Below are 27992 nucleotides of genomic sequence, written 5' to 3'. Positions count from 1 at the left end.
ATGATTCTTTAGGATTTTTTTCAGAGCATTTAACACTATTCCATATCACTAGAAGTGGAAAGTAAGTATAGGATGTGGTGTGCAGTTATTTTATATTTTTTTATTTATCATTCCCACCTTTAGCTTAGCTAGTGGGGTTAAAATTCTATTTTGTCTGAGTGCAAACACATGTGGTCTAGTAAAAATTCTGTCATGGTGCTGCAATTATCTTTAACTATGTATCTCTAGTTTAGTGTACCTGTTTAAAAACATACTATTCCATATTTGTTACTGTTTTCCTTACAGCACAGAGTAACAAGGGGAAGTGGTATAGTAATTAAGATGACTGATTTTCAGACCTTTGCTTATTTTTTAAATTTGTGTAGCTATTTTAGCATTACAAAATTTGTTGCATTGATGTGAAACATTGCTTGCATCCTAAAAGTTATAAAAAAGTATTTGTTTAATGATACATATTACAGAAATCAGAAGAAGCTTATAGCTCTTAAACAAGCATAATGCACACACAGATTGCAAAGGTTTGTCTCTTCTGGATCTAATGAACTTCAGTTTCTTGTGGAAATTGGATACTGTAGAATTTGCAGAAAAGGTTAAATACTGATCATTCTACTTTCTTTAATTACTGAGTGTTATTAAAATGATGCTTCCAAACATGTAGACAGAGAGGAACATAAAGTAATAACAAACTCTTTTTTTTTCCTCTCTTAGGTTTGCAGAGTTCTTATTTACAGAAGAATTTAAGTCTGGCTCCCGGGCACTAGAAAGTGTATATAGTCTGTATGAAGGATTTTCAGGAACTGTGTGTTTCCTGACTGACTTGCTGCAACCCAACCAAGCCGAGTTTCCTCTCTTCAGTGTCTTTGTCTAAAGACTGATGTTCTCCAGGGCCAGTCCTGGAGGTAGTGGGAGAAGGCACCTGCAGTTCCACTTACTTTTCCAGACAGGCTATGTAAAAAACGAGCTGGGGTACCACTAATGTTAGCCTTAATGTAGCTGGGAGTCAGATCAAAACCAACACACACTGGGGCTTGGGGGGTGGGGAAGTGTGTGGTCAAAATAAATGGGTCAGTGGGGAAAAAAAGGGGGGAGCTGATTGATGTCATAGATATTTATCTAATTATTCAAGTGAGAAAGAAAGGGGCATTATCAAACTTTTAATTTGGTGAAAAAAAGGCAAGCTAGAATTGCAGGGACATGCAAAGAAGAAACAGTGATGCACCCAGTAGGTTTTAAAAAGAATCCTGCAAAAACCATTCATGGAGCAATTCACTAATTGGGGAGGGTGTTGTAGACGTGTCACTGCACTGCACAAAGGCAAAATCTGGGACTTTTTTACCCCAAACCACATCTGCTAGTTTTAGTAACATATATTAGGAAAATCTGTATCTTTGAGCTCTCTGGTCCTCTTACAATGGCAGTTCTGTAGATAGCTGAGTGTTCAGGCTGCAGTTTCACAGTTCATTTTTCAGCAAGTGGGGTTTCTTGTGTGTAAAGAGCACTGGATTGGACCCTTCCTTTTAAAGCTCAATCTGTGGCAAGGAGCTGGTCTCCTTTCTGATCTACTGTAACTGTGTCATGTCTTGTCTGTATTTTCCCAGTCACATGGTAGATGGGTGGAGCCATGGAGAAGACTTGGATGGAAAAGTTCTGTAGCAAAGATACAGCAGGCAGATGCTTTCTTCATGATACAGCATTGCTAGATAAGTATTGTTCAGTGATACAAGACTTCCTTTGAAAATTAATTACTTATAGCAGCATTTCTGAACAGTACCCTAAGTTTTTCAGATGATGGAAAACCTGTTTTTCCTTGATGAATTCTTCACTACAAACCCTACAAAGTGAATACAATCATGGGGTGGCATACTGATCCTCAGAAAAAACCTGATAACAAAACTCAAAATTGCTTTTTTTCCTAGTTAGCAAGATAATGTATATGCCCAAATGATTTTTAGCTAGAAAATAATCTAGATAGAAGTAAATGGGTTGCTCAATACTAGTTGCACTAGCACGTATAGTTGCAAATATATGCTATTTTCTATGTATTATAGAAATGATGACATGGTACCTGAAAGCTAAAGAAAAGACTAACATAGATTTGTACTAAAAAATAGAAAATGAATATCTGTATTTAAAATCTATTTACTATTTATTTATTTATTTTTATTTATATGTTAATAATATATATAAAGAAAAATTAGGAAGACCATATGTCAAAAACTGAAGTTAGAGAGAAAAAGCTGCTGTACATGCACTGCCAAACAATGCAGTCCCTCTTCCTGCATTCTCAGCTGGAGGAGATTACAATTTCTTTATTTTTAATGCCTAATGGATTAAAGTTCCCATTTCATTTCAGTGGGCTTTGATCAGGCTATAAGATGGAGCTGGGTCTTGAAATCCTCCAACATTTTAATATAATAATCCCTTCCTGCTCTTGCCACTGTTATTTTAATGAGATGGCTTACATTATTATGAGCTGCAGATAAGGATTTCTGTTACTCTGTCTTGCACTGTGCAGCTCTAATTAATTACTTAATCATGGGAATAACCATATTTCACTGGTGAATAAAGCAATGCAGTTCTGTATCAGTTTGTCAAGAATTTAGGTATCTTTTAGTGAATGGAAATGTTAAAATCCAATATACTTATGTGTTTATTAAAACACATATGTTAAAAGGCTCTGTGGTCTTTTAAGAAAGCCACTAATGTCACTTACTTGGTTACTCTGAGCAGTGAGATGTGCACACACAGAGGGATGAATCCCATAGGGAGGGTGTACACATGAGGCTGAATCAAAAAGTCCGTGGATATGGGAATGTGCTCTGCCAGCCCTTGGAAATGCTCCTGTTAGATCAGAGCAGAGCCAACTGTCAGTAGTGAAGATCCCAAATCCATTAGGATTTTTTATATTGTTGGTTCCTGTAACACATTTGGCTCCTATATTTCATAACTGGAGCCTTCTTAAAGAAAAGTTTAAGGAAGGTAAAACTTGGCCTACTTCTTCTAAATGTGATTCTTCACAAATGCCAGGGAATAAACATTGAGCTCAGTGTCAGTTTTCTAGTGATTTTCCTGTGTGTCTCTCTTTGTAGAATTTCTTCCAATTTACATTCAGAGGAGACTCTGATCTTCTCCGTGTTATGATCAACAGCACACTCAAAACAGATCTCCTGTCCTCACAACCATTCTCTGTATATGAAGCCACATGTTTTGGAGAGACAAAACATTATTTGAGTAAGAGTTAGTCCATTCCACAATGAGAGAACTCATTGAACCACCTAGTTTTTGAAATCTAGGTCTCAAACATCTTTGCAGGTCATGTGAGTTCAGCACTGACTCTGGCAAGGGCAGCACATGAACATCCAGTCTCATGAGATAGATCTGGTAAAAATCTTGGAACATATTTGTTCATCTCTTTCATCAGACATGGCACTTTGAGCTCACTCTCAGAGATTTGTGGCTTTTCTTACACGACCTGGCTGGGTTAAGGTGGCTTCTGGATGTGCTGCAGTCACAACTTCTGAACACAGTGCAAATATACCCCAGGGCTCTTTGGAGAATGCTCATTAAATCAGCAGGGTTTTTTCTTCTTTCCCTTCTTCATTTTCTTATCTGATTTTTTTCTCTGTACTATATATGCTGATACAAACATGCTGTTGCAATCTTTATTTGTTGCTTTTAAGACATTGACAGAACAGTAACCTGAGTAGAGCTGTCAGCACTTTTCAGTGTAATAAAAAGTAAGGTTCTCTGTGTACCCTTCCTGCTTTGAGAAATCAACCTTGCAACCTTTGCTAGACATTCTCCATGGAATGCTGTCTCCTCCTGCTCCCAAACTGGGCCCTTATGGACTGGAAAATGTATTCCTGAACAGATTAACAGATTCTGCCCTGGTGCTGTGACAGAAGACTGTGTTGTGGGCAATTCAAGAAGCCTCTTCCAGGGTGTAAAACACAGAAACTACGTCATGTTTGCACATTAGTTTCTTGGTTGTGTTTAGTTTCTAAAGTGTAGGCAATAGGAATTTAAGTGATATTAGTCTTTCTGATAGTATTTCTGATTATGCTGTTAAAGCAAAGAGGATGCATTATGTGGGTATTGGTGCTTATTTGTGATGTACCTGTGTTTGTGTGGTGCTATTTGTGAGTAAAGCTGTAGATTACACAGCAGTTTAAGGAGCTATATGCTGCTCATGACTTTTAGCCTGCCATCCATAGATTACTGTCAGGGAATAATTTTGAGGGAAGCTAGATCTGTAGTGTCCAGATTTATTGATTTCAGGATTCATAGAACCAGATGCTGTTTTATCAGCAGTACAGTTCTAACAAATATATCTTTATTCTTAATTGCTACTCACAACTTCTCACCATAATAACGTGTTTATTTTGTGCCACTGCTTTCAATATCTGCTTTGATTGCATCATTGTTGCCTTCAGTTTCCCTGCTTTTGTTTCCCAACCTTTGAATAACTTGAGGAGGCTGAAGAAGCAGCCCAGGTCTTTTGTTCTTGAAAATAAGATTGATTGATTTTCCTTAAGCAGGGTGTTCTACTAACTTGCATTACATTATTTTATGCTCCCAGATGGTCTCTTCTCTCTGGCTGTGCCATTTCCCACCTGCTAAGGAACAATCATTATCCTATATAACAATTGTCACTGGTGTTTTACTTCATTAAATAAAAGAGAGACTTTCTAGGGAGCATGGTCATTTCTCCATGCTTCAGTGTTTCAGTTCTGTCAGGACAATTGAAACCAAGTGAAATGGCTAAACATTCCAAAATTCACTTTTAAGTAGTTCTGGGAAATACACATAAGGGAATGCAAGTAAAGGGATCACCTTTATTGCTATTCTGCAAATTAAGTAATGCCACTTTGATGTTCTAATACTGATTATATATGGACATGGAAAGAATATGACAAGAATACTGATTGGTTTTTTTAATACTGTGGAAAAAAAATGAACCATAGGTATCTGCTGTATTCAGAAACATGGAGGGGCAATATGTGCAAATGGAAACTTTGATAAGCAGTCAAGTTTTTGTACTCATATAGTTTTCTGCATGTACAGTTACAGCATCTGCCAACATATTGCATGTTTTATGCCAGCAGTGACCTATTTTAGTGTATGCATGCATTTTGAGAATGTATCCTTGTTCTTTGGATCTCTGAGGTCTGCCAAGTAAATCTCAGGTGCAGTAATCTTCTACATACCTTGAATATTCACTGGCATGAGTGCATATTCTAATCTGTAGGAAGATTAGTATATCAGGACTAAAATTGCCCGATTGATTTTCAAAGAGTAATCTTGCTCTGAAGAATTAACAATTGCTGGCTGGCAGCACAGCCTGGACTGCTCTGAGAAGACATTTCAGTTTATATAAATATGTCTAAGACTAAGTAGTAGCAGCAGAAAGCTAAATTGAAAAGAAATAAGAAAATGACCAAAAATCCCACTATGAGGGGAACAACATACTTCAAAGCCATAAGCCAAAAATGCTCAGGGCCCACAAAACAATACAGCAATTTAGGGAGGTGAACAGGCATTTTCCAAAGGAATAGCACAGTAGTGGTACAGTAAGCACTGTGCATGTTTCAGCTGCCTTGAACAGCACTCCATTGCCATTGCAGCAAAGTCATCAAATGTTAAAAAACATTTGCCTGTGAAGGAGTTGCCTGTAGCTGAACCTACTGCCTACTCCTATCTTTTAATGGAACAGAAGTGATGTGCACTATCCATGATAAGGCAGTTAAAAAAAATACATTCAAGAAGCCAATAGCACCAACTTTCAATCTGCCTTTGAATATTAAACGTGGCTAATTTGTGCTGTCAGCATTGGTCCTACACCTTGTATATTGGAAATTGTACATCATGCTCTCAAAAAAGAAATTATAAATAGCAATCTGCTTGAAAATACATAAGGCCATATTTATTTTAATGCTTAGAAGGGAGTCCCTTGAATTTGTTCATGGAATGACTCAAAGAGATAATGAAGGCATTTAGGTCAAGTACAACAATACCAACTAGAATGGCAGAAAATTAATTCAGAGCTTATTTTGCCAAGTGGTATAATGATATTTGAATACAAGAGATTTTATAGTGTACTGATACCCAGCAACAGCATTGTATGACTATGTAGAAGTCCTTAAGTCAATTATGTCCTATAGGGAATAGAAAACAGATTCTAGTCCAACATATATTTTTATATCATATAGAAGAGAAAGGCTGTCTGACCAGAAATTTAACTTTGCTTCTGCCTTCATTACCATGACCACACAAGAGAGAAGGATGTCCTTTAACAATGGTCTGGTTTTTGCCACTGAATTGGCCTCCTGCACTCATTTTAAGAGCCTGATAGGCCACCTGCTGATGTCTGTGGTGAACCTCTGCTTGATTCCAGGCATGTAAGGTAGCTCCTTCCACATGTGTGAAACAGGGGTAAAACTATGTCATTCCAGAGCCCAGGCCTACAAACTTTCCTTTACACATGAGTCCCATGGAATTAGTAAGGCTTGTCTGCATGGTATGAGGAAAGCACAGGTGTTTGCATATGCAGGGCCCTGTCTGATGGCAATTTATACACATTTTATCTCGAGATCTCTGCAATATACGTGAATACCAATACAAATAAAAAGTACAGGGAACTTAAATGGCATTATTTAATGTCTAGTTTGTGTTGGTGACACTTGATTATTCAGTATATTCCAGTGTGTGATGTTCATTCCTTGAGTATGTGCCACACCCTAGATTGGTTTCTCAGTGTTACAGCCATTCACAGCCATGATGTGGTACAGGCCTGTAGAATCAAGGCTGATTTGATTCTTTAGAGATGCACCTTATTGTTTGAAAGCAGGACCCCTGCTTTTCTAATATTTTAAACACTGTGATCTTTCAGAATGTGTTTATTGTATTAGTTTTGTATTGTAGATTATGATAGAAACTAGATTTTATAGCTTTTTAAAAGCAGTGATGATACTGAGCTTCATAGTGGCAGAACAAACTGTGTATATCCATATTATGAATATTAAAGCTGTGATTATATTTTGCCTTAAATAAAAGTCCAACCTTGAACAGTATGATTTTGCTTTGGATTGTTTATTTCTGTACTTACCTTTCACAGTGCTGGCAACACTTCCTTCCAGAATAGTCATGACTCATCATGCTCCAAAAGCTTTTCAGTGGTTATCAAAAGAAATAAATCATTTTAGAATGAGATAAATCATCCAGGCTGCACACAGTGCTTACGTAAAACAGGTTATGGTAGTTTCCCACAAGACAAGACAGGTTGCTTTTGTAGATTAAAGTTTCCCACTCCAGGTATTTATTGGTAGTCTGCTTAAATCTCAGTTTCCATAGCCTCTTCCCTTTCCAGAAAGACCCTCCATTCCCAGCGAAGAACACAAGCATTAAATTCACCTTGGCCTGCCCACAACAAGGTTTCCATCTTTATCATCATGAGCTTAGCTCAACTTGAGCTGAGGATTGGGACTCCAGATTTGCCAGTGCAGGAGTTAAAGAAATGGCCAAGTGTTCATTGGCACTTTTTGTGTAAATCTGGTGACACCCTAACTTGCATTAAAGAACAGTAGCAGATAAGCAGAAGTAGCCAGTAGTGATATCCCATTAATAATATCTCAGACTTCTTGTCTTGCCTTCCTCTTGTGCTCCTGTAGGTCCCAGGTGTGTAGTTACCTGGAAACAGGGAGCAGGCAGGAAGAAATAAGATCTATCACCAGAGCCAGCTGAGCATGAACCAAGTATCTGCACCCAGAAGCAATGACTGGAGACTCCTGTGCAGGACACAGGCACTATCTGCCAACCTGGCTTGGTACCTCAGTTTTGTTTCTTGCCAGGTGCTCAGGTTCAGGATTTCATGGAGGGATTACAAAGGCTTGTCTTCTCTTCAGGGTGTCACCATGTGCTGCTCATCCATGCAGGCATCGGCGATACTGCTGGGGTGACCGTACACATCTCCAGAAGGACTCCACAATTTTGGTGGTCAAGGAGAAAGGGTCCTGCTGATGAGGGGGAAAGGCCCAGGGACAGCAGGCAAATGCTGCAGGTCAACAGCTGGTGTCACAGCAGGGCTCAGGGTTCTGTGGCCCAGGGAACCTTTGAAGGAAAAGGTCTGGCAAGCAAGAGGAGAGGCACCTGGCAAAGAGCTAAAAGGGCACCTCTGACACTGCCACGCGGCCCTGATCAGGGACTCTGAGCTGGGTGTGTCAGGGGAGCCTCTCCTGCGTTCACAACTCCTTTTCTGCCTTTGTTTGGTTTTGTTGTGGGCTTGTTTGTTTATTAATTAAATCATCTCTCAGCCTTTATTGTTGCACAGGGTTCTTTTCTTCCTGTACAGACTTTTCCCGTGCTTCTTCCTTTCAGATCTCTATTTTATCACTAAGTCCCTGACAGGAGGGTGTAGCCAGGTGGAGATCAGTCTCTTCTCACAAGCAAACAGTGATAGGACTAAAGGACATGATCTTAAGCTGCACCAGGGGAGGTTTAGGTTGGACATTAGGAGGAATTTCTTCACAGAAAGGGTGATTGGACATTGGAACGGGCTGCCCAGGGAAGTGGTGGAGTCACTGTCCCTGGAGGTGGCACTCAGTGCCATGGTGTGGTTCTTCTCCAGCCTTGGTGGAGTCACAGTCCCGGGAGGGGCTTCAGGAAAGCCTGGACGTGGCGCTCAGTGCCATGGTGTGGTTCCTCTCCAGCCCAAGCGATGCCGCGGCTGTGCGATCCCCCAGGCTGACCAAGCGCCCTCAGGGGCACCCGCTCGCCCCTTCCCACCAACCCCCTCAGTTCAGCTCTGTGTGTGACGGCTGAAGCAGACACGATGAAGGGGAGCTCCCCGAGCACGGCCGGGGAACCTTCCCCCGCTCCCAGCCCAGCCAGGGTGCAGCCCCGGCCAGGATCCAGGGCCAGGCAGGATCCAAGCGCGGTCGGGATCGAGCCCCGGCCCGGATCCAGCCCCGAGCCGCAGAGGCCACGGGCCAGCGGCGAGCCCGGCGCTCCCTCTGCCGGGGACTGGGCCCCGGTGCAAGGCGGCGGCGGCGGCTGCAGGGCGGCCCGGGCTTGGGCGGCCGCCGCGATGAAATTCCCGGGCTCCGTCCTCGTCTCCCTCGTCCTCTTCATGTCCGAGACGGTGGCCGCGCTGTGCCTGAGCGCGGGCTACCACTACACGGGGAACCGCATGTGGCAGACGCTGACGCTGCTCTTCGCCCTCTTTCCCTGCGCGCTGGTGCAGCTCAGCCTGGTCTTCATCCACCGCGACGTGAGCCGCGACCGCCCGCTGGTGCTGCTGCTGCACCTGCTGCAGCTGGGGCCGCTCGTCAGGTCGGTGAGTCCCCGCCGGGGCCGGGGCCGAGCCCGGGGGCGGCCGGAGCCCCCCGGCCTTGGTGCGGTGCGGGCCGGGCCGCTCCCGCTCTGCGCCGCCGCTCCCGCGTCCTGCCGCAGCCGCGGGAGGAACAGTTCCTTGGGAATGCCTCGGGCACAAACCTGGCCCCGGGGAAAGGGGCTCAGGGGAGCCGCCAGAGCCCCTCCGCGTCCCGCCCTGCGCTGGGTTTGCAGCCCTGGGGCTTCTTGCTGATGGTTGGGTCTGTCCGCTGCTGCCTCATGCACGGCGCTTCCAAGAGAGAACGGCAGATTCCTCCGCTGTGTCTCCTTCTTCCACAACGATAGTACCCGTCCCATCCCATGGAACGTCAGTGATGCTCTAGTCTGGCTTTGCCTTCCAAACGTGAGCTTCCCGCCACAAATTGCTTTGGAGATTTTCTCTATTCCAGTTCAATGTCTTACTGAAAATACCCGTAGGAAAAAAAGAAAATAGATGGAAAGTTACAGCAGTGTGCAACTCCACTACAAAATGTTTCTGGGGGGCATTAATTTTAAATTTATACTAAAATCTTTTATTTAAAAAGAAAGGGAATTAAATGCAGTGTTTATGTAGCTTGGAGAAGTATCACCAACTTTTTGAAATTCCGGAATAGTGTGTAAAAGAAAGATTTGTTCACGCTAAGGAAAGGTGAACAGTTTGGATGTTACAAAATATCTTACACTTCAAAAATATTGGCTTCTTCTATAACTATGCTGTTTTGCTTGCTTTGTTAAAATTTTAAAGATGTTGAAGTTGTGGCTTAACAATTCTGAAAGAGCTCTGGTTTTCAAAAAGGTAAAGAACAAACTGCTCCCACATTTTTGGAAAATAAGAGAGGAACCAAAGAGAAAGAAACTATCAAAAATTAAGTACATGACTTTTGTTATTCTAAATCAATTTATTGAGGTAAGACAGGGAAAGAATCTAATGTCAAGCCAGAATATGTGAGGAAGCAGACAAAGGATTTGAGGAACAAGAAGAAATTGAAGGATCTTCTTTTCAGTTATACAAAAGAAACCTAGTTTTATATTTTGACCTCAACCACCAAGCATTACTTGACTTTCTGGTTTTTTTTCAACATCAAGTTTTCAGTTTACAACACAAATCTTATCTTGTGCAGAATGCAGTTCCTGCTCTCTGGTGAACTCCCAGCTGCAGCCACTGCTGTAAAACCAGTGAGCACATGAAAGCCCTGTCCTCTAGTGTGTTGCTGACTCTGCACTTTTTCCTTTCTCAAAGATTTACAAACTTAGCATTTCCAGGAGATTTGAGATGTTCTGGATGTGCTGTGCCAACAGCACAAACGGCTATGATGCCATAGTCCCCATGGCATCATTTAGGCATGACAAAGTGATGTGTGTTGACTTCTCTCTAAACCCAGGACAACTGGAATTATAATTACCAATTAAATAGAGTAGTACATTCATACTGCCTGAAAAACTTATTTTCTGCTAAAGGCTGGAAGGACTCTACAAATTAAAAGTTTAATACAAACCAAGCTCTCCTTACTTCTAGGGAAATTGTCAGCTTGTAGCATACAGCACAATGTCTGGGAAGTCAAAATGATCTGACACAGACAGCAAAGGGTTTTGGGGTTTGGGTTTTTTTCCTTCCTTGCCTTCCTGCAGCTAAAGATTGTAATATCTGTCAGAAGAGGAAACTGATTGCTTCCTGTCAGATATAGCTCTGCACTGTAAATATTGTTGTGTTTTTAGCACACAAAATACCTTCCCTTTCCCTGCTTTGTAAGGGGGCTTCCTACCCTGTGTGGACTGGCATACACACAAGGTGTGGGTGATAGCTAGAAGGCAAAGAGTATTTTGGCTTCACTGCACTTTGGCTTTTACTTTTTGTAAGCTCAAAAGGACCATTGTCCTTGGAGGCATTTTACCCCATCCTTGAAGGCAAACCTCTGCTCCTTTGCTACAGAGAATCCTGCTGCTCTGTCATCTGCTTCCCTCGTGTGAAGCCTGGCTCCATCCTCCCTGCTGGGATTCCTGTGCCTCCCTAGCACAGCCCAGGGCTGCTTCGGGAGAGCTGGGTCAAATTAGGTCAAATTAGGTCAATTAGGACACAGACAGTGGAGCCCCCCCAGGCTCTGTCTGCTTGTGGCAGGGGAATGAAACATTTAAGAACCTTGAGGCTGTGTGTGCTGCAACAGAGAGCTGGCAGCTTTGGAGGGCTTTAAAAGAAACTTAACAACAACTTTTTGACTATCTCTGTTTGATACGGCACAGTCAGGATTTCTCTGTTCAGATTTAAATACTCAGATATCCATGCACTGCTTTACCATCAGCCCAAATGTGTTGTGTGAGTTTTTATTCATCATCTTAAAATCTAGACTTTTTTTCCCCCTTCCTCTTTTCCTTTAAAAAACTCCTTTAGATTTGAGGAATAGTTTGGGAATATCTTGGCAGGGAAGGAGGGTATTTAGCCTTGCAAGCCAAATGATTCAGCCTATTTTGAATCATCTGAGTGATGGAAAAAAAGTACTTTCTCTCACAGAACCTTCTTGCATGCCACCACCTTCCCCAGCCACCCACACTCCACCTGCTCGGGAGGCACTCGCTGTCCTGCTGCTGCCACTGGAAGGACTAAAATTAGGTAGCATCCCTCTTCCAGAGAGGACTTTGGGTGTGCTGTTCATGCACCCTTTTTTAATTTCTTCTCCCACTCCCTAGGAGTTTCTCTATAAATTCAGAGCAATTTGTAGAGCAAAATTCCCATTCCCCTTAGTGGCCTGGCTGTGATCCTTAGGATATAGGCTTGCCAGAGGCTCTGCAGAGACCTGGCTGGAACAAAGTGACTGCAGGTTTCTGGGCATCATGGGGACTCCTGCAGCATTTCAGGTCAATGCCACTCCTTATGAATGTACTTGTCTGGATGCTTAGGAGATTTATTCAGGTAGGTTTGGTTTTGGTTCTTTTTTTTTTTTTTTTTTTTTTTTTTTGCAAAAGGAGATTCTTTTACCACACTAACTAAATTATAACAGAAAAAGTTATTTAAAACAGTAGCCGATGTCAATGAAAGGTTTATTACTTTTGTCTTTTCTCCAGGGAAGGTCATGATGAGCTTTTTGGCTCAGGCTGCTCCTGTGCTAGGGTTTGTCTCTTTGTTCCCTTCATTTGGGTGGCACTTGTAGCACCAAAGTCACCTTGAGATTTGAAGCACTGCTGCAATTCCAATACATAACTACTGGATGTGGTTTTGCTGGTGTACTGCTCTACACTTAAGGATTTCTTCTAAGTGTAAATAACCCCTCAGAGAATCAGGGAATTATTTAGGTTGGAAAGGACCTCTAAGATCACTGAGTCCAGCTGATAACCCAGCACCACTTTTTTCACCACTAAACCATGTCCATGAACACCACATGCCTTTTGAACATTTCTAAGCTTGGTGATTACACCACTTCCCTGGGCAGCTTATTCCAATGCCTGACTGCCCTTTCAGTGAAAAAATCTTTACTAATATCCACCTGAACCTCCCCTGGACCAACTTTACACCATTTCTTCTTGTCCTGTCTCTTGTTATCTTGGGAGAAGAGATTGATCCCCACCTCAGTACAACCTCCTGAGGAGTTGCAGAGAGTGATAATGTTCCCCCTGAGCCTCCTTTTGTCCTTACCCTTCATGATAGGCACCACAGAACTCCCTGTTAACCAGGTTGCCCTTTTCAATTCTTCTAGTAACAAAAAGTTTAAGAGCTGAAGTGCAGATTTCCAACAAACTCACTTGGCCAGTTGGGGCTTATAGTCACACACTGGGGATGTTGGTGGTGCTGGGACTGTGAGTCTGCTCATGCAGGGACTGCTCCCACCTGATTACTGAAGACTCTACTGAACTGGCGTCATCAAAACCAGCTGGTGTGAACCTGGCAGTGCTTCCTTCTGGTACCAGCTTCATGGAGAGGGAAGTTTTTGTGACTGCAGGTGTCTTTGGAGCTCTGTTCCCTGGTGCTCTGTTAGTGCTGTGTGAGCCCAGCCTGTTCTGTGTGAGGAGATGCAATCAGGGGAGGGCTGGGTCAGCAGAAGGATGAACTCCTGCAAAACAAATCTCAAGTAAGTATAACAGGCCCCCTATATAGAACACTAATGACTGTTTTCCTCAGGTTATGATAGGACAAGGATATAAACAATAGACTTTTTTTTTTTAATGGGATCAGGCTTTGTTTCTCAAGGCATAAGGAGAAACAATTACATGTACCATGTAGACAGCAGCACAGCAGATGCAGGAGGAAGCTTGCATCTGACTGCCAGAGGAGCTGATGTTATGGCCAAAGTTTGATTCTGTGAGCTGCAGGAAGTAAAAAAAAAAAAGAAAAAACAAAACCCTCAATTTTTTTTCAATCATTCATGTTTTGGGCATCTAATTCTGCAGTTTGAAATCTAATAAGCTCTAATGGTGCAGATACTGTTTCAAGTGACATTGTGCAGAAACCTTGTCCCTTGTGAGTAGTCTCCCTTTGCAAATGACCTGCTTAAAAGTTCAAAATAGAACAGGTCTAAAAACTTCCCTTCCTTGTAGGACTTCATCAGCAGACCTCACTGTAGGAGATCCTCCTAGCTTTAAACTTAGCAACTCTTGATGTGTCTCCCTCTTTTCCAGATGGGAAGAATATGTTTAGACACTCTTCAGGCTATTTTCTTTTCTTTATTCTTGAGCAGATATGTTAGGTGTCCATGGTGAGGTGAACAGGAAATCAGTGCAGGTAAAAGAACAGTGAGTGAGGAGCAGATCTTTGCCTGATGCAGGTAAGTAAATCTGCAGGACTGACAAGTCTCTTGCATATTTCTCTAAAGAGAAGGAATTAGTGAAAATTATGAAAATAACCGCCCTAATCGTAACAGCCCTGGGCATCGCTTTAGCTCTAGAAATTTCAAAAATAGCCCAAACACTCAGAGAAATCTACTTGTACACTTACAGAGGGTGTGTATGGGTAGGTCTCAAATAGCCATTTGTTTTGGAGTGCTGGTTGGGTGTGGAAAGTTCCCTGTTTTCATTGCCTTCTCCCCCTTCACACCACCATTATTTTGCCTGTGTTCCAGTCCCACGCATCCATGATAAAAGAGGGAATGAGGTGCTCACTCTCAGCAAGTATATAAGGGTAGGATTATTCCTCCTACTTACTGTGTAGAAGACAAATGTGTTGGGGCTGAATCACTCTTTGTGGGCACCATCAGGATCCCTGGAAAAGTATGGCTCTTCTTTCTGCCAGGATATGGCAGCAGGGAGAAAGCAGCACCATCATTTTCTTACCTCTTAAATTTCACTCTACAAAGTAGATCTGACTTTTTTTTCTCAGAGCAATTTTAGTTCCTGCACAGCCAGTGCTGTGGTTGGCAGTGCCTTACATGCAGAGGACACAGCCAGCTGCTTGTCTTCTGCTCTTGACACCGTGTAAAGGGCTCTTGGAGTGGCCCTAAACATCATTGGATTGTGCAGAAGTTGGGATCTCTCACTCCTGTCCCTCTGGAGCAGAGCAGCAGTGAGGGCTTGTGTGGAATTCACCATGCTGCAGGAGATTGTAACTGTGGGGGAAAGCTGCCACGAAACAATTCCCTTCTTGCATTGTCTCTTAGTTGTACTTCATGCTAAAAAGAGCAAGCCAGGCAGTTCATTTAAAGACAATGCCCAACCCCTCAGCATGTGCTGCATAGGCAAAGCCACAGTCTGACACAGCAACAAGATCTGCATTGATTCTTCATCACAGTCCTGGACCCTTCTCATCTGCATGGTCATTCGAGTGCCTGTGCCCCTCCCACATTCTACTCCTTAAACTTTTAGATTGGTGCTTGTTCTTTCTGGTGTGTCAGCTGCCAGTCTGCTCCTGCTGGAGGCAGTTGCTTGAGCAGTGGCACCAGTTGAATGCATTTGTTATTTGTCCCAGAAGGCCTGACTTCCAGAAACACTCCTGCATGAGACTGGCAGGGCCTGGGAGAAAATGGGCATCATTATCAATGTAATCTGAATGCTTGCATATAGCATTTTTTATCACTCTGTTATAGTGGTAAAAGCCCCATTTAGCTCTAAGGTTTGCTCATCAGACCATTTCACATTATGTTTGCTTTTCTGTATGGTCAAAAAATCCCCATCACAAACAATATCCTGCTACTTAATATCCAGCTAATAAATAAAAATCAAATGCTTGCTCCAAAACTCTGAGTTTGGTTGGTTATAATGTTTGCTATTGTCAGTAGTCTCATAAATCTGATCTCCTTAATGGGATCACTACATATTTTTTTTGATGCTCCCTAGACTATATCTGCTTCTAATCACACACAGCAAGAGTTCAGAGCCTGATGCTGAGATCCAGTGTTCTATAATATACTCAGACTTGCCCTCAGCTCAGGATGAATGCATGGCTGTGAATACTAAATGAGACAAAAATGGTCTGGGATCTTTCTTTTTGGAATAAAATCGATTTGTTGGTTTCAGAATCTATGCTGGCTTATAAAGCCACAGTGCTTTATTAATTTTTCACACTTTCTTTTTGGCTGTATGGATTCTTTCATGTGGAACAAGATTGACAGGGAGTGAAAAGATTAATGAGGGGAAGACAGAAAGTCACCTCTGTGAATGGAGCATTCAGAGCAGCAGGAATGTTGAATAGCTTTAGTCATAATGATAGCTGGAGCCTAGTGAATCAGGGATAGTGATTCACAATCACTTCATCTAGAGCATTTGAAACTTGCTAGTGGTCCAATTAGAAAAAAAATTGAAGTAAAGTTAATTAAATTAAACAGAAGTTTGTTTTTTTTCTTCTCCCTTCCCCTTCATCTTGTGATTTCACCTGTTCCTTGCTTGTCATTCCTTCCTAGACAAGGGTGAATATTTCCCCATGTGTTTTGGGTCCTGCTTGATGCCCAAGCCTGCCCTTGACACCTTCATACCCAAGGAGTTCTCTTAGAACTACTCTTCATGAGTAAACTTTATGAAGACTATGAACTAGTTTTCATAAAGTTTTAGCCAGTTAAAAACAACCATTGGAAGGAAGTTGAGGAAGATGTTCTTTCCTTGCAGATATCTCTCTATCTTCTTTTATACTCCAGGAGCCAGATTGTCCTTGTTGCTGCAGCATTTTCTGGAGACAACCTTTTCTGTTCTCTCCCAAATCTATGGATTTATCTCTGTGTGTGCGTGCAGGCAGCAAATAGTGTAACAATATGTAATTTATGAGTAGAAGTGCATGTGCTGGCACCAGTTTGTTCCTTGGGAGTTAGTTGGCAGTAAGTTAGACCTGTATAAACAAAAGGGTTTGGCTCCCACTGTGTTTAAAGTATGAAGAGCTGCAGCAACTGGAAACACTGCATCTTCTGAGTTAGAGTCTTTTTTGCCAGATTATATTTAATATTTCTTTAACAGAACAGTAAACATAAGCCCGCTTGAGAACTAAGCTCCTATTCTTGTGCCTTTAAAAAAATAATGCTGATTTCAAGGGTTGTGAGGCTCAAAACTGCCCTTTTTCACTGGTCTGGCATGTTACTGGTGTTTTGAACCATTGCTTGGTAAAGTTTTGAGGTGTGTACACCTGCTTATACCCCAAGCTTCCCCCTTCAGATGTTTTAAGGCAAAGGTATGAAAAGTGGGTTTATTGTCATGTCCCATTAGATGGATCAATAACAAAAAGAAAAAGACATGAGTAGCTGAAGAAACACACATCCAGTTTGGGTCCTGGGTTTGACATCCTTGTAGTGGATGAGCAGTTTTAGGACTTTAATGGGATAGCAGAGAGCAAGGGCTGCTCATAGAAAATAATTAAACCTCCTCTCAAATCTGAATACTACAAGCAGCCCAAAGGGCACTGCCAGCTTCCTGCCCTCTAGTAAAATGTAATTTCTATTTTAAATAAGGAAATTTGTAATATTCCAAGGTCACCAGGAGGAGAAAACCTACAGGCTATGCTCAATGAAAAAATGTCTTAGGACTCAGTATGTGACTGCTTAGAATACCAGGAACTGGGGAGACCTTTCATTCTTTCATTTTTCCCTGTTGCTCTATCTCCTTGTTTGCTTGTAGGTGTGTGGAAGCCCTTTATATTTACTTCCATGCTGGCAGAGTTGAAGATCCCTACGTGAGCATCACCAAGAAGAGGCAGCTGCCCAAGGATGGGCACTCAGAAGAAGTAGAGAAGGAGGTGGGACAGACTGAGGGCAAGCTGCGCACGCACAGGTCTGCCTTCAGCAGGGTCTCTGTCATCCAGGCCTTCCTGGGCTCAGCGCCCCAGCTCACGCTCCAGCTCTACATCTCTGTCCTGCAGCAGGAGGTCACCGTGGCCAGAAGTAGGTGGAGCTGTTGCTATGACCTTTTTGGTGTTTGGGCGGGAGAGCAGTCAGTTGGAGCTGCCTTGCACAAGAACCAAGAATTCTGCTATGGGTTTCATCTCCCTGGTAGCTTTTGGTGGTGATGTTGCTTTCAAGTTTATATCGTCGTGTTTTAGACTATGGCACCTTCTGTAGCACACTTGGGTGCTGTAAAAACACTGGTTTGATAAAGTGACCATTATGGTATGAGAGGGAGGCAGCTGGAAGGACTGAGCTAACCTTAACCCTAACCCTAACCCTAACCCTAACCCTAACCCTAACCCTAACCCTAACCCTAACCCCGAGCTGTCTTCATGAAGAATTTTAAAATAACCTCTGTTCCATTTTGTTTTTTGAGCAAAACTTTCTGGAAAATTCCTTGGGGTACACTGCAGAGCATGTTTTGTCATGCTGCCCCAGGGAAGATATACTTTTAGGAGTGCAGTTTTAAATATGAACTGAGAACATGAACTGTCTTTACTTGTGCCAGACTCTGATTCTGGAATCAAAAGTCAGGGCTCAGTAAGGTGCTATGCAACTGTGGTCATCTTATCTCTGGACCCAAGCCGTCAAGCCTTCACCAAGCACAACATGGACTTACCAGGACCCAACTCTCTTACTATGGAACTCTGCATCTTGCTTCCATTTCTTGATTTTCTGGCTCACTGCTAAATGGAGAACCATCTCCAGCTGGTCATGGGACAAACAGCTTTTCAGTGTGAGAAAGGACTTTGGCACCTGTGTGAACTTGAAGGTGCATTTCCACTGAAACACTAAATAGCTCTTGTATCTCTAAGGCCCTGAGAGGATCTTTACACAGATAGAGAGTCTGAGGCTAAGGTGCAAGTTACTAATTGAAATAAAGTTAATAATGATAATAATAATAATAATAATAATAATCATCATCATCATCATCATCATCAATAGTAGTAGTAATGAAGGGGATAGAGAGGGGTAGAGGGAGAGAGGGAAAAGAATAAAGCCCAAGAAAGACAAGTGATGCACAAAGGGAAGTGCCATGCCCCCAGCATCGACTGGCTCCTCCCAGACAACTCTCCCCAGTTAATACACTGAGCATGGTACCAATGGTATGGAATATCCCTCTGGATAGTTTGGGTCATCTGTTCTGGCTGTGCTTCTTCACAGCTTCTTGTGTACTTCTTCACTGGCAGAGCATGGGAAGCTGAAAAGTCCTTGACTTAAAGCACTGCTGAGCAACAATTAAAACAGTGTGTTATCAACATTATTCTCATACTGAACCCAAATTCAGCACTGTATCAGCTGCTAGAAAAACAATTAATTCTACCCCAGCCAAAACTAGAACATGATAGCAGTAGTTTCTTGGAAGACATTACTCCTTCAGTTCCTGAGTAAGACATTACTCCTTCGAGTCCCTGAGTTCTTCATAACTAAGGTAGGTCCTTCAAATAACCATGGCACTTGTGATGTGGGATGGAGACAGTGTGACTGAAACCTTTGCTGAACAGTGCAATTAGCAAAATGTCCAGTCACTTTGCTGTAGATGGCATTTACTTGAGAAAGGTCACCTTTTTATTGTCTTTCTTTTATTACTGGTTTTGACCTTAGTGATCATGATTTACAAAGATAAGTCCTGTGTTCTAGATGATCAGAGAATTGCATGTTTAATAATCATTTGTAATGCTCTATTGCTTCTAGCTTATCTCTGCTGAGATAAGCTGTAATCACAAACTGATAAGTGACATTCTTTGGGTGAAATGACCAGAGATAAGATGGCTCACCAGAGTTTGGTTAACCCACTTGCAAATACAGCAGTTATTTCATGCTTCCCAGGAGCATCTCCATGCAGATGTAATTCTAAAATACAGAAATGCAAAGGAAAAGAAAGTGTTTGGAAAGGTGTCAATGTCTGTTAGAGCTCATTCATCAGAAAAACAAGAGTCCTAGCCATATTCTTGTTGTGTGTCTCTTATCCAGCCAGCCCAGTTCTTATTCCACATTTCAGATGTCTTCAGCTTCCCTGTTCTTTGACACTGGTCCTCCAAATTTCAGGCTCTTCTCCATTTGCATCTGTTATAATGATCATTGTCTTGTATTTTGATTTCCATGTGTTTTGTCTTGTCTTCTCATCAGTCTGTTATTTTTCTGGATTCCTACATCCCTTGTCATTCTGTGTAAATTCTGCTTGATCAGGGTAATGAGGTTGATGTCACCTGAGAACCTGAAGCTGTTTTACCATCATGCTGGGGGCATGGCACTTCCCTTTCAAATCTGTTTGAAACTCCTTAGTGCTTCCAGTGTTGGCTTGAACACTTCTGAAAAGAACATGCATCCTTGCTGAGCCCTTTGTCAGCCAGAGCCATGCTGCAAATTTCTTGTGTACTTCATGGCATTTATTAATTTCTCTGGATGTTTTCTTATGGATTATTGGGGTCTTGCCAGTGTCTGGCATTCTTCAAAATTGTCATTTCACAGTCTGTCAAGAATGTAAGATCAAGACAATTAGAGAGCTGCCAAAGCAGGACCAGCTCTTGAGGTTAGTTATGAGCAACATAAAGCTTTGGTGACTGTTTATTATGAAAAGTGTAAAAGTGTTGGATGTAATACAACACTGGAAACACACATGTATTATCCTACTCTGAGTCCTAGTTCCATTTTGTATACATATAACTATAGTATCTATAATAGATCTCAGTGGTACTTGTGAGGTAGCTCACCTAGAGCAGAATTCACTGTCTTAGCAGTTTCTGAAGTGGGAAGGACCAGGTTGTGAAAGGACTTCAGATGTAATAAAACACAACAAAGCAAATCAGTGCCTCCCTGGATGACTCTGTGAGTGTCTACCTCTCATTTGTAAGAAAAACACTTTTGGGAAGAGGAAGGAAGAAGAGAAAGGCCACCTTTATAAGGACTGTTGGAGGATTTGGAAATGTTCCAGGGGAAAATACTTTTCCTTTTACATTTAATTTCTTTCCCTGCTCAGGATGAGTAAAAGCAACAGTGTCACCCTCTGGTATTTCTCTTTGTGGTTGCTTCAAATCATCTTTCTCACAGAGTTAAAAATTATGTTTGAACTGAAGGTTTGGTGACAATGATGAGCTTTTAGGAAAGGAGTAGGACTGGGCTAGTGTGTTTAACCAGAGTCAGCATGACTTGTTTTCTATCAATGAAGAAGTGCCTCTTTTGAAGGCTTGAGTTTACAAGATAGGTTTGAGATTAATATAGATTCCCTAAAGTGAAAATGGGAATAAGATCAGTGTTTCAGCTTGTCAAAGCAGAAAGCAAGCAGAGTTCCAGCAAAGCAGCACTCAGTCCCCAGTGGGTACATCTTTATGTTCCTTTACTCTGAGAACATTCTTTTGCTTCATGAGCTGCTGGAATTTATGTTCTTTCACAGCTCAAAACTACAGGAAAGATTCTGTAAAAAGCCATAGGACATCAAGTAATATTCTTGACTGAACTCACCTGCTCTTCTGCTTTCACCTGATGTTTTTCCAAGACATAACAATTAAAAATGCCCAGCTCTATGTGTCTTTTGCACATAGGTTTACTGTCACATGGTTATTTTAAGTTATTATCAGAGACATCATTCAGTGCTGTAAGAAAGATGTAAAAATTACTGGCTACCTACAAACAATTTCAGCATAAACATTTTCAGAGAATATATGCACCACCAAACTGGCATGTACAAAATTACCATATAAAATGATAAATGCTTTTCACCTTACTGAGTGCCTTGGGAAATTAGATATAAAGACTTAATTATTTTCCAAAGTAATTCAGAGGTGTTTGTGGGTCATAATGGAAAAGAGATTAGCTGAAATAATAGAGAAATTCTCTTAGAAAGTTGTTAGAGGTCTTAAAATACACTTGTTTCTCCCAAAGGATAGCTTAGAAATTAGTGACTTATAATAAGAAAAAAACTCCAACCCCTGATAATTTTGGCCATATAGCTATAGCAAAATGGGGAATCCAGTTTATTTATAGGATACCAATGTTTATTTGTAGGATATTGGCACACAAACTAATTGAAGGCTGCAGAAAACACTGGTTGCTAAGCATTGCAAATGTAATTGACATAATTAGGAATTCCAAACTCTAATTATTATATCTGAGGCAATATCAGCTATTCAGCATGTTAGTAAAAATTGTGAACAAATATTTATATAATTGTACATGCAAATACAAAAAAACCTGTGGGCAGTTAGCACTTTGTTTATTCTCTGTGTTCAGTATTCATGTACATTTGTACCTACTTAATAAGGCAAGACAGGATGCCCTCCTGCAGAGACCAGGTAACATCTGGTCTCTGCCTTCACTTTCTGCAGAATTTAAATGTGAAACCTTCCTTTCAGGGATTCTGGGTAGGTTGGAGGTGCTGAAAATTTATCTGAATTTAAAGACATTTTTAATAGGAGTGGGTTTTTCTTAATGCATGATACAGATTAGTGTATAAATAAAATTGATGTATAGGAAAACACAGTGCATGCAAGTGAGTAAATATCTCTCTACACAGCCAGAGACAATCGGGGGCAGTGCTGGGTTTAAATTCCTTCAGCTTTCAATTTTGTGCTGTATCACATACCTTTTTGTGATTTGCTCTGACACAGAACTTCACGAGCACCAAGTTATCTGCATGTCCAAGTTACTGCAAAGTTTCAGCTTCTATTTTGCAGTTTTTCATCAGTGTGGAAAGGGAGTAGCACCCCTGCTCCTTGTGGAGTACTGTGGGAGTTAGGGAGCAAGTTGGATACTGTAATGACTGGGCTGTGAAATTACCAAGGACAGCCCTGGGCAGGGGGAGGAGGGACAGACACTTATGGCTGCTGAGCGCCTTCTTTTTCTCACCAGCTTCCTGAATAAGCATCAAGCAGGGACCAAAATAGGAGGTAGGATTAGAGTCATGTGCTGGGTTTTGCTGGGGTAGAGTTCATTTCCTTCACACAAGTAGGGCTGGGAATGGCTCCCGTGGCATTACACCTCGCTGGGAATCCCCAGGAGTGCGGCGACAATGACTGCAGATGCAATGCCTGCTGCTAAGATTGTGAAAAACGCAATCGCTTGTTATTAAAATTTTTAAAAGTTTAATAGTAATAAAATGGTTAAAAAGAATAGTAATGAAATAAACAAAGGGGCCAGGAGACTTCTTCTCCTTTTCAATGCCTTTATTAAAAGTGATCAGCTCAGGATTGGGTGGCTCGACGGGTCTGCAGTCTCCGTCGTCTTCCCGGGCGACTCAGAGGAGGAGGATATGCGCAGCTCTGTCCGCAAGGGGCAGAACTGGGGGAATCCAGTACTCGTGGGAGCCTTTTGGGCGTGGTATCCCCCGCCAGGTGGTACTTCTGCCGGCTCAGTCGGCCTGGTCTCACCGCCGGGGTCGTCTCTCTTGGTCAGGGCGAGAGAGTCCGAAGGTGTTCCGCGTCTCTGCAGGCTCAGCATTCGGCTCCTCACGTCCAGACATCACTCCAGTCTCTCAATTCTTAGGTGGCTCGTTGTTTTGGGGTTTTCTCCGTACAGCGGGGGACCCATGCTGCATTGTGGTCTTGGAGTCACTTTGCATAGCCCCCCTCACCTTCTCAGGTCTCTTCTACTGTTCGGGAAGGTTCCCACCCTTCTGGGAAAGGTACAACTTAGCCTCGGGCGAGGCTCTGCTGATACAAAAGGAGCGATTAGCCACAACGACTCGTGATTACAATAACAAAACACGAAGAACTTCAGCAGCTACCCGTGGTCTGGCTGCCTTTTTGTAACTTTTTCTCACAAAAAAAATATTACCCGAATTTTGTTCATAACAAGTAACACAATTAGAGTAATAACAATTTGGACAAATTGAATTAGGACAATATGAGACAATAAAAACCAAAGAGTTACGGACGTCCGGGTACCTTTTTCTGGGCATCACAAGCCCGAAAAAGGACACCCGTTAACGAAGGATTAACCCTTAAGAACAACAGCTCGTTGCATATTCATACACCTCATACATGATGCATAAATTCCATTCAAACACAGGATTCCCTCTGGTCAGTGTCAGCTTCTTCCTTCTAATCATAACAGCGCCTCTAAGGCGGGAAGAAGTTCGTTTCTTCTGATAAGAAGGCAATAAATTCCCTTTCTCTGAAAGATTTAGGTGTCCTGTGGCTGCTATCTCGCTGCAAACCCTTCTTATTAAACAAAGCATCTTACATAGCATAGTTTCTATTTTAACAATTTTTTTATAGCCTAAAACTATATTTAACACAGTACTTAAGAGAATTAATACAGCATTACTTTCTAACACAACACATATAATATTCATTTTAATATTTGCGAAAAGCCAATCATAAAATACATGCATTTTTCACAAAGATGAAGGTCCTGATTTGTCTTTTCTGTTTGTAGGTGTTTTTATGGTGCTCTCTCTCCTCTCGATCGTTTACGGCGCCTTACGCTGCAACATCCTGGCCATTAAGATAAAGTACGACGATTACAATGTCCGTGTGAAACCTGCCGCCTACCTCTGCATATTCATGTGGAGGAGCTTTGAGATCGCCACACGAGTCACGGTGCTGGTGCTTTTCGGTTCAGTCCTTAAAATCTGGGTTTTTGTCGTCGTGCTGCTGAATTTCTTAGGGTTCTTCCTCTACCCCTGGATTCTCTTCTGGCTTAGCAAGTCGCCATTTCCTGAGAACATAGAGAAGGAATTGAGCAGGTTGGGCACTACCATCGTCCTGTGCCTTCTCACGTTCCTGTACGCTGGCATTAACATGTTCTGCTGGTCGGGAGCGCAGGTGGAGCTCAGCGACCCCGACCTGATCAGCAAGTCGCAGAACTGGTACCGCATGACCGTGTACTACATCGTGCGGCTGATGGAGAACGCCTTCCTCCTGCTCATGTGGTACATCTACAGAACAGACTTCTACCTCTATGTCTGTGCCCCTATGCTGTTCCTGCAGCTCCTCATAGGTTACTGCATGGGCATCTTCTTCATGTTGGTGTTCTACCAGTTCTGTCACCCGTGCAAAAAACTTTTCTCCTCCAGCGTTACTGAAGCTTTGTTGTCCTGTTTCAAGATTCTGTACTTAATTTGCCAGCATCAAAAATCCTCTCTACTGACAGGCGAGGTGGTGATAAAATCTCCTGAAAACACTGAAGAAGCACGGGGCAGTAGCAAGACAACAGATTCCCAAAACAGGAATGTTCATCAAAGTGTTTCTTCCAATGCCTAGTGCAATTGGAAGCAAGTAGGTGCCTTTGGAAGGTGGCAGATCACCTGCTGGGAGCATTGTGTATCTTAGACATTGTGTCTTGTGGGTAGGATTTCTTTCTTGCAGATGTAGCACTGCATGATGGCTGACATGCCTGTTTTTGTGGAGAGCAGTGTATGAGTATTTGTGTTTGTGTACGGAGAGCAATCGTTGTTTGTAGATTTCTAGTTCAGAGCCTTTTTGCACATAGGTTTATTGTCACATGCTGATTTTAAGTCATTATTGGAGACATCATTCAGAAACTGTCGTGATGTTCACCTTACTCAGGAAGTTTGAGGATGGAAGGCAAGGACTTTTATTTTAGACAGGATGTCTCATGGCATGCCACCCTAGCATGGAAACAGAGCTTAGACCTGGACTATGTATGGATTGTAGCTGTGGTCTGCTTTGATCAAATTGCAGACTATTTTACACTCTAATCAGTGTAATAAGATAATACTTCTCTCAGTGGTAGTAGAATTGGACTTGCACAATGCACTGTAGTTTGGGTTGCCATGAAACAGCCAATTAGCCAGCACTGACACAGAAATGTGGCTGTTACTGAGGATGGACAGAGGGGTTATTGGCTTTGCACTGTTTCACCCTTCATGTTCACTGCTTGTTAGTAAGGGAAGTAAATTTAACACATTAATTGTGATGTTCTGGAACAGCTCATTTTCCTTTCATTATTATTTCTTTAATACTTTGTGATCTTCTGGTGTCAGGGTGGTGTTCTTTTTATATAAATATTTAAGGCTGGGCAGGCAGTGTGTGCCAGTCATGTAGGTGCTCTCCAGTGCACATCTCCAGGGAGTGACTCACCCCATCTCAAAATAGGTGATAGGAATCACTCTCTGGAGACCTGTTACTCAGTGTTAACCAGATGCCTTCACAATTAGTTCTGACTGTCCATCTGACTTTTAGATGGCTGAAGTTAGAGAGCTGAGCACTTCCCTGATCATCAGGGGTTTGGTAGTGCCCCAAGTAGGCAGCTCATTGACTTTTTGTACTTGCATAGAAGACACTGGTTCCTTCTTTTTTGAGCTGTGATTTGTTATGATTAGTTTAATATCATTAATTCAAAACCCTCTGACTTCTTTACCTCAGAAGTATCACAACCCTGATACTGAAGCATGAAAGAGAAAATGGAAGTCATTGACTTTTTGTTCTCAGCAATACATCACCACAAATAAAAGTGTTTCTGTATTTTTTAAATTTCTGAGAAAGCTTTAGCAGATGAACACACAAGAATTTAGTGAAAATACACAGACCCATATGTATTTTCACAAATTAAGTGAAAGCATTTTGCACTTTGTTTGCTTAGCACCTTCCTAACATTTCTTTTGAGTGTTACACATTATGGCTGCTCATGGAAACAAATAATTGATGACCAAAGCATCTCCCAGTGCTTGAAGCTTAGTCTCCATTCTGTCCTCAGGCAGGATGTGAAGTTCTTAATAGGGATGACATCATCATAATTGTTTTAGAAGTGTCTCAAACTCAGGTCTGGGGTCATTTTTAATGAAATATGTCACCTGCAGTGCTGCAAAGACATAACCTGCTTTTATTTTTTTCTTTACTACAGTGTAAATGAATGTCTTCATATTTCAGTTTTATTATGGAGTTATGTTTTCATTTTGCTAAATATGTGTCTGTGTATGGTATGTGTATGTATATGTCATTAAATTATTGGTGGGTGGTAATGGGATTGTTGGCCTGATTTTGCTATGGGAATGTGCCTCATATCTGGGGAAGACACCAAACACCTCCATTCTAATTTCTCTGAGGAGAGGAGAAAAGAATAGTGAAGTGACTCCTTGAAGACACAATGGTGTTTCTCTGTACCTCTGTATGTGAAAGTACAGTACAAGATTTCTCTGTGCTTTTCTAGATGTAAAATATTATTGCTTTTTCTTTTTCAGTAGAGAGTTAAAGAAGCAAGGGAGAAGGTAACTTTTTCTTCCAAACCTGTGGAGTTCAGCCCAGTGGCTCAAATTTTCTGGTGTTCTTATCCAAAACTGAATATCTGTCTTTATAGCTGGACACTCATCAGTATCAATAATCAGGGAATTACAGTGGCTGCCTATCTACAGATGTACCCCGGTCAGAAATGTTAGTCTGTGGGGGAAAATTTAAAAAGTAGCTTCATATGTAGTAGTAGTTCCTATCTAAAGAGAGAGCTTAAAGCAGAGTTTGGACACTGTAAGTGGTGGTGCAGTTGTGATTGTGCCATTTGGAAACAGTGAAAGCTTCACAAACCTCAGCCAGGTTGGTGCCACAGTGAAGGCAAATGTAGGAGAGGTGCAGAGCCAGGAGCCCAGGATGAAAACACAGTGAGTACCATTACACCTCACAGAAGACTCTAGATGCATATTTAGAGTGGCTGTCACATTACTTCTTTTTATTCCAGTCTCCTGAAGTGCATGCATAGGGAGATGAATATTGAAATCACTGTTATGAGAGGGGAAAAAAAGAGTTTATATGGGTTCTATTGCTATCCTATGGTTTTGCCTTAGTTGTGCAGAGTAACCAAATACAGTTCAAACACTCCTCCAGCATGGGGGGCTGTTGCTGTGCAGTGCCTGGTGTCACCATGGCCCAGGGTGGTTTATCCAGCTGTGCTGCCACAGCTGGTGGAAAGGTGCAGGAGGGAGTCAGAGACACAACGATGCTGTGTCAGACCAGGGCTTGAAGGGAGCAGCTGCTTTTTCTGAGTGTGCTGTAAAGCTGGGAGAGGCAGTTTTTCTCCAGATAATGGAGGGTGTTGTTATCAGTACATCCAGTGGCTGCATGGAGAAGACATGAGACATGAGAGTATGAGTACAAAGTCTGTGTATGAATGAGTGATCTCTTGCTGCAAGTTCACTGTGCTTTTACTCTCCTCTCTTAATATTAGAGGGGCCTGTGTGTTCCATGGAAGGGTTTAGGGCTACTGCTGAAAACTCTACTCTTTTGAGTAGTCCTGAGTCACACAAAGGATGGCTCAGCAAGGGTTATTTGTGTGTGTAAGAGTATACAAGATCTGACACATGGGTTTTCTTTTATACTTGTGAAACAGCTTCAATTAAAGTGTTGAAACTATCCCTCAAGTTGTGTTGGTGTCAGTTCTTAGTGTGCTGCTTTC

General features: G+C 42.1%; 2 protein-coding genes across 3 annotated transcripts in view; both read left to right on the top strand.

Annotated features, from left to right (window-relative positions):
- Positions 1-6093, top strand: part of LANCL3 (LanC like family member 3) — a 39346-nt gene extending 33253 nt beyond the window's left edge. Inside the window, exon 5 of the mRNA XM_054291252.1 lies at positions 709-6093. Within this exon, the coding sequence (XP_054147227.1) occupies positions 709-868 (160 nt within the window). The 3' untranslated portion in view covers positions 869-6093. The remainder of the gene's footprint in view (positions 1-708) is intronic.
- Positions 6094-9022: 2929 nt separating this feature from the next.
- On the top strand, positions 9023-27481 carry XK (X-linked Kx blood group antigen, Kell and VPS13A binding protein). 2 transcript variants are annotated; one of them, XM_054291326.1, is made up of 3 exons: positions 9023-9327; positions 17383-17645; positions 24024-27481. In XM_054291326.1, the coding sequence occupies exons 1-3, from the start codon at positions 9083-9085 to the stop codon at positions 24848-24850; spliced, it is 1335 nt and encodes a 444-aa protein (XP_054147301.1). In that variant the 5' UTR covers positions 9023-9082; the 3' UTR covers positions 24851-27481. The 2 variants fall into 2 exon arrangements, with proteins under 2 accessions (XP_054147301.1, XP_054147302.1); XM_054291327.1 differs by lacking the exon at positions 9023-9327 and adding an exon at positions 12095-12271.
- The last annotated feature ends 511 nt before the right edge of the window (positions 27482-27992 follow it).

This window comes from Melozone crissalis, unplaced genomic scaffold (genome assembly GCF_028551555.1).
Source record: "Melozone crissalis strain CALT ecotype California unplaced genomic scaffold, PUWL_Pcris_2 ptg000090l_1, whole genome shotgun sequence".
NCBI lineage: Eukaryota > Metazoa > Chordata > Aves > Passeriformes > Passerellidae > Melozone > Melozone crissalis.
The sequence above is the reverse complement of the archived record's forward strand: the minus strand, read 5'-3'. Positions and strand labels throughout refer to the sequence as shown.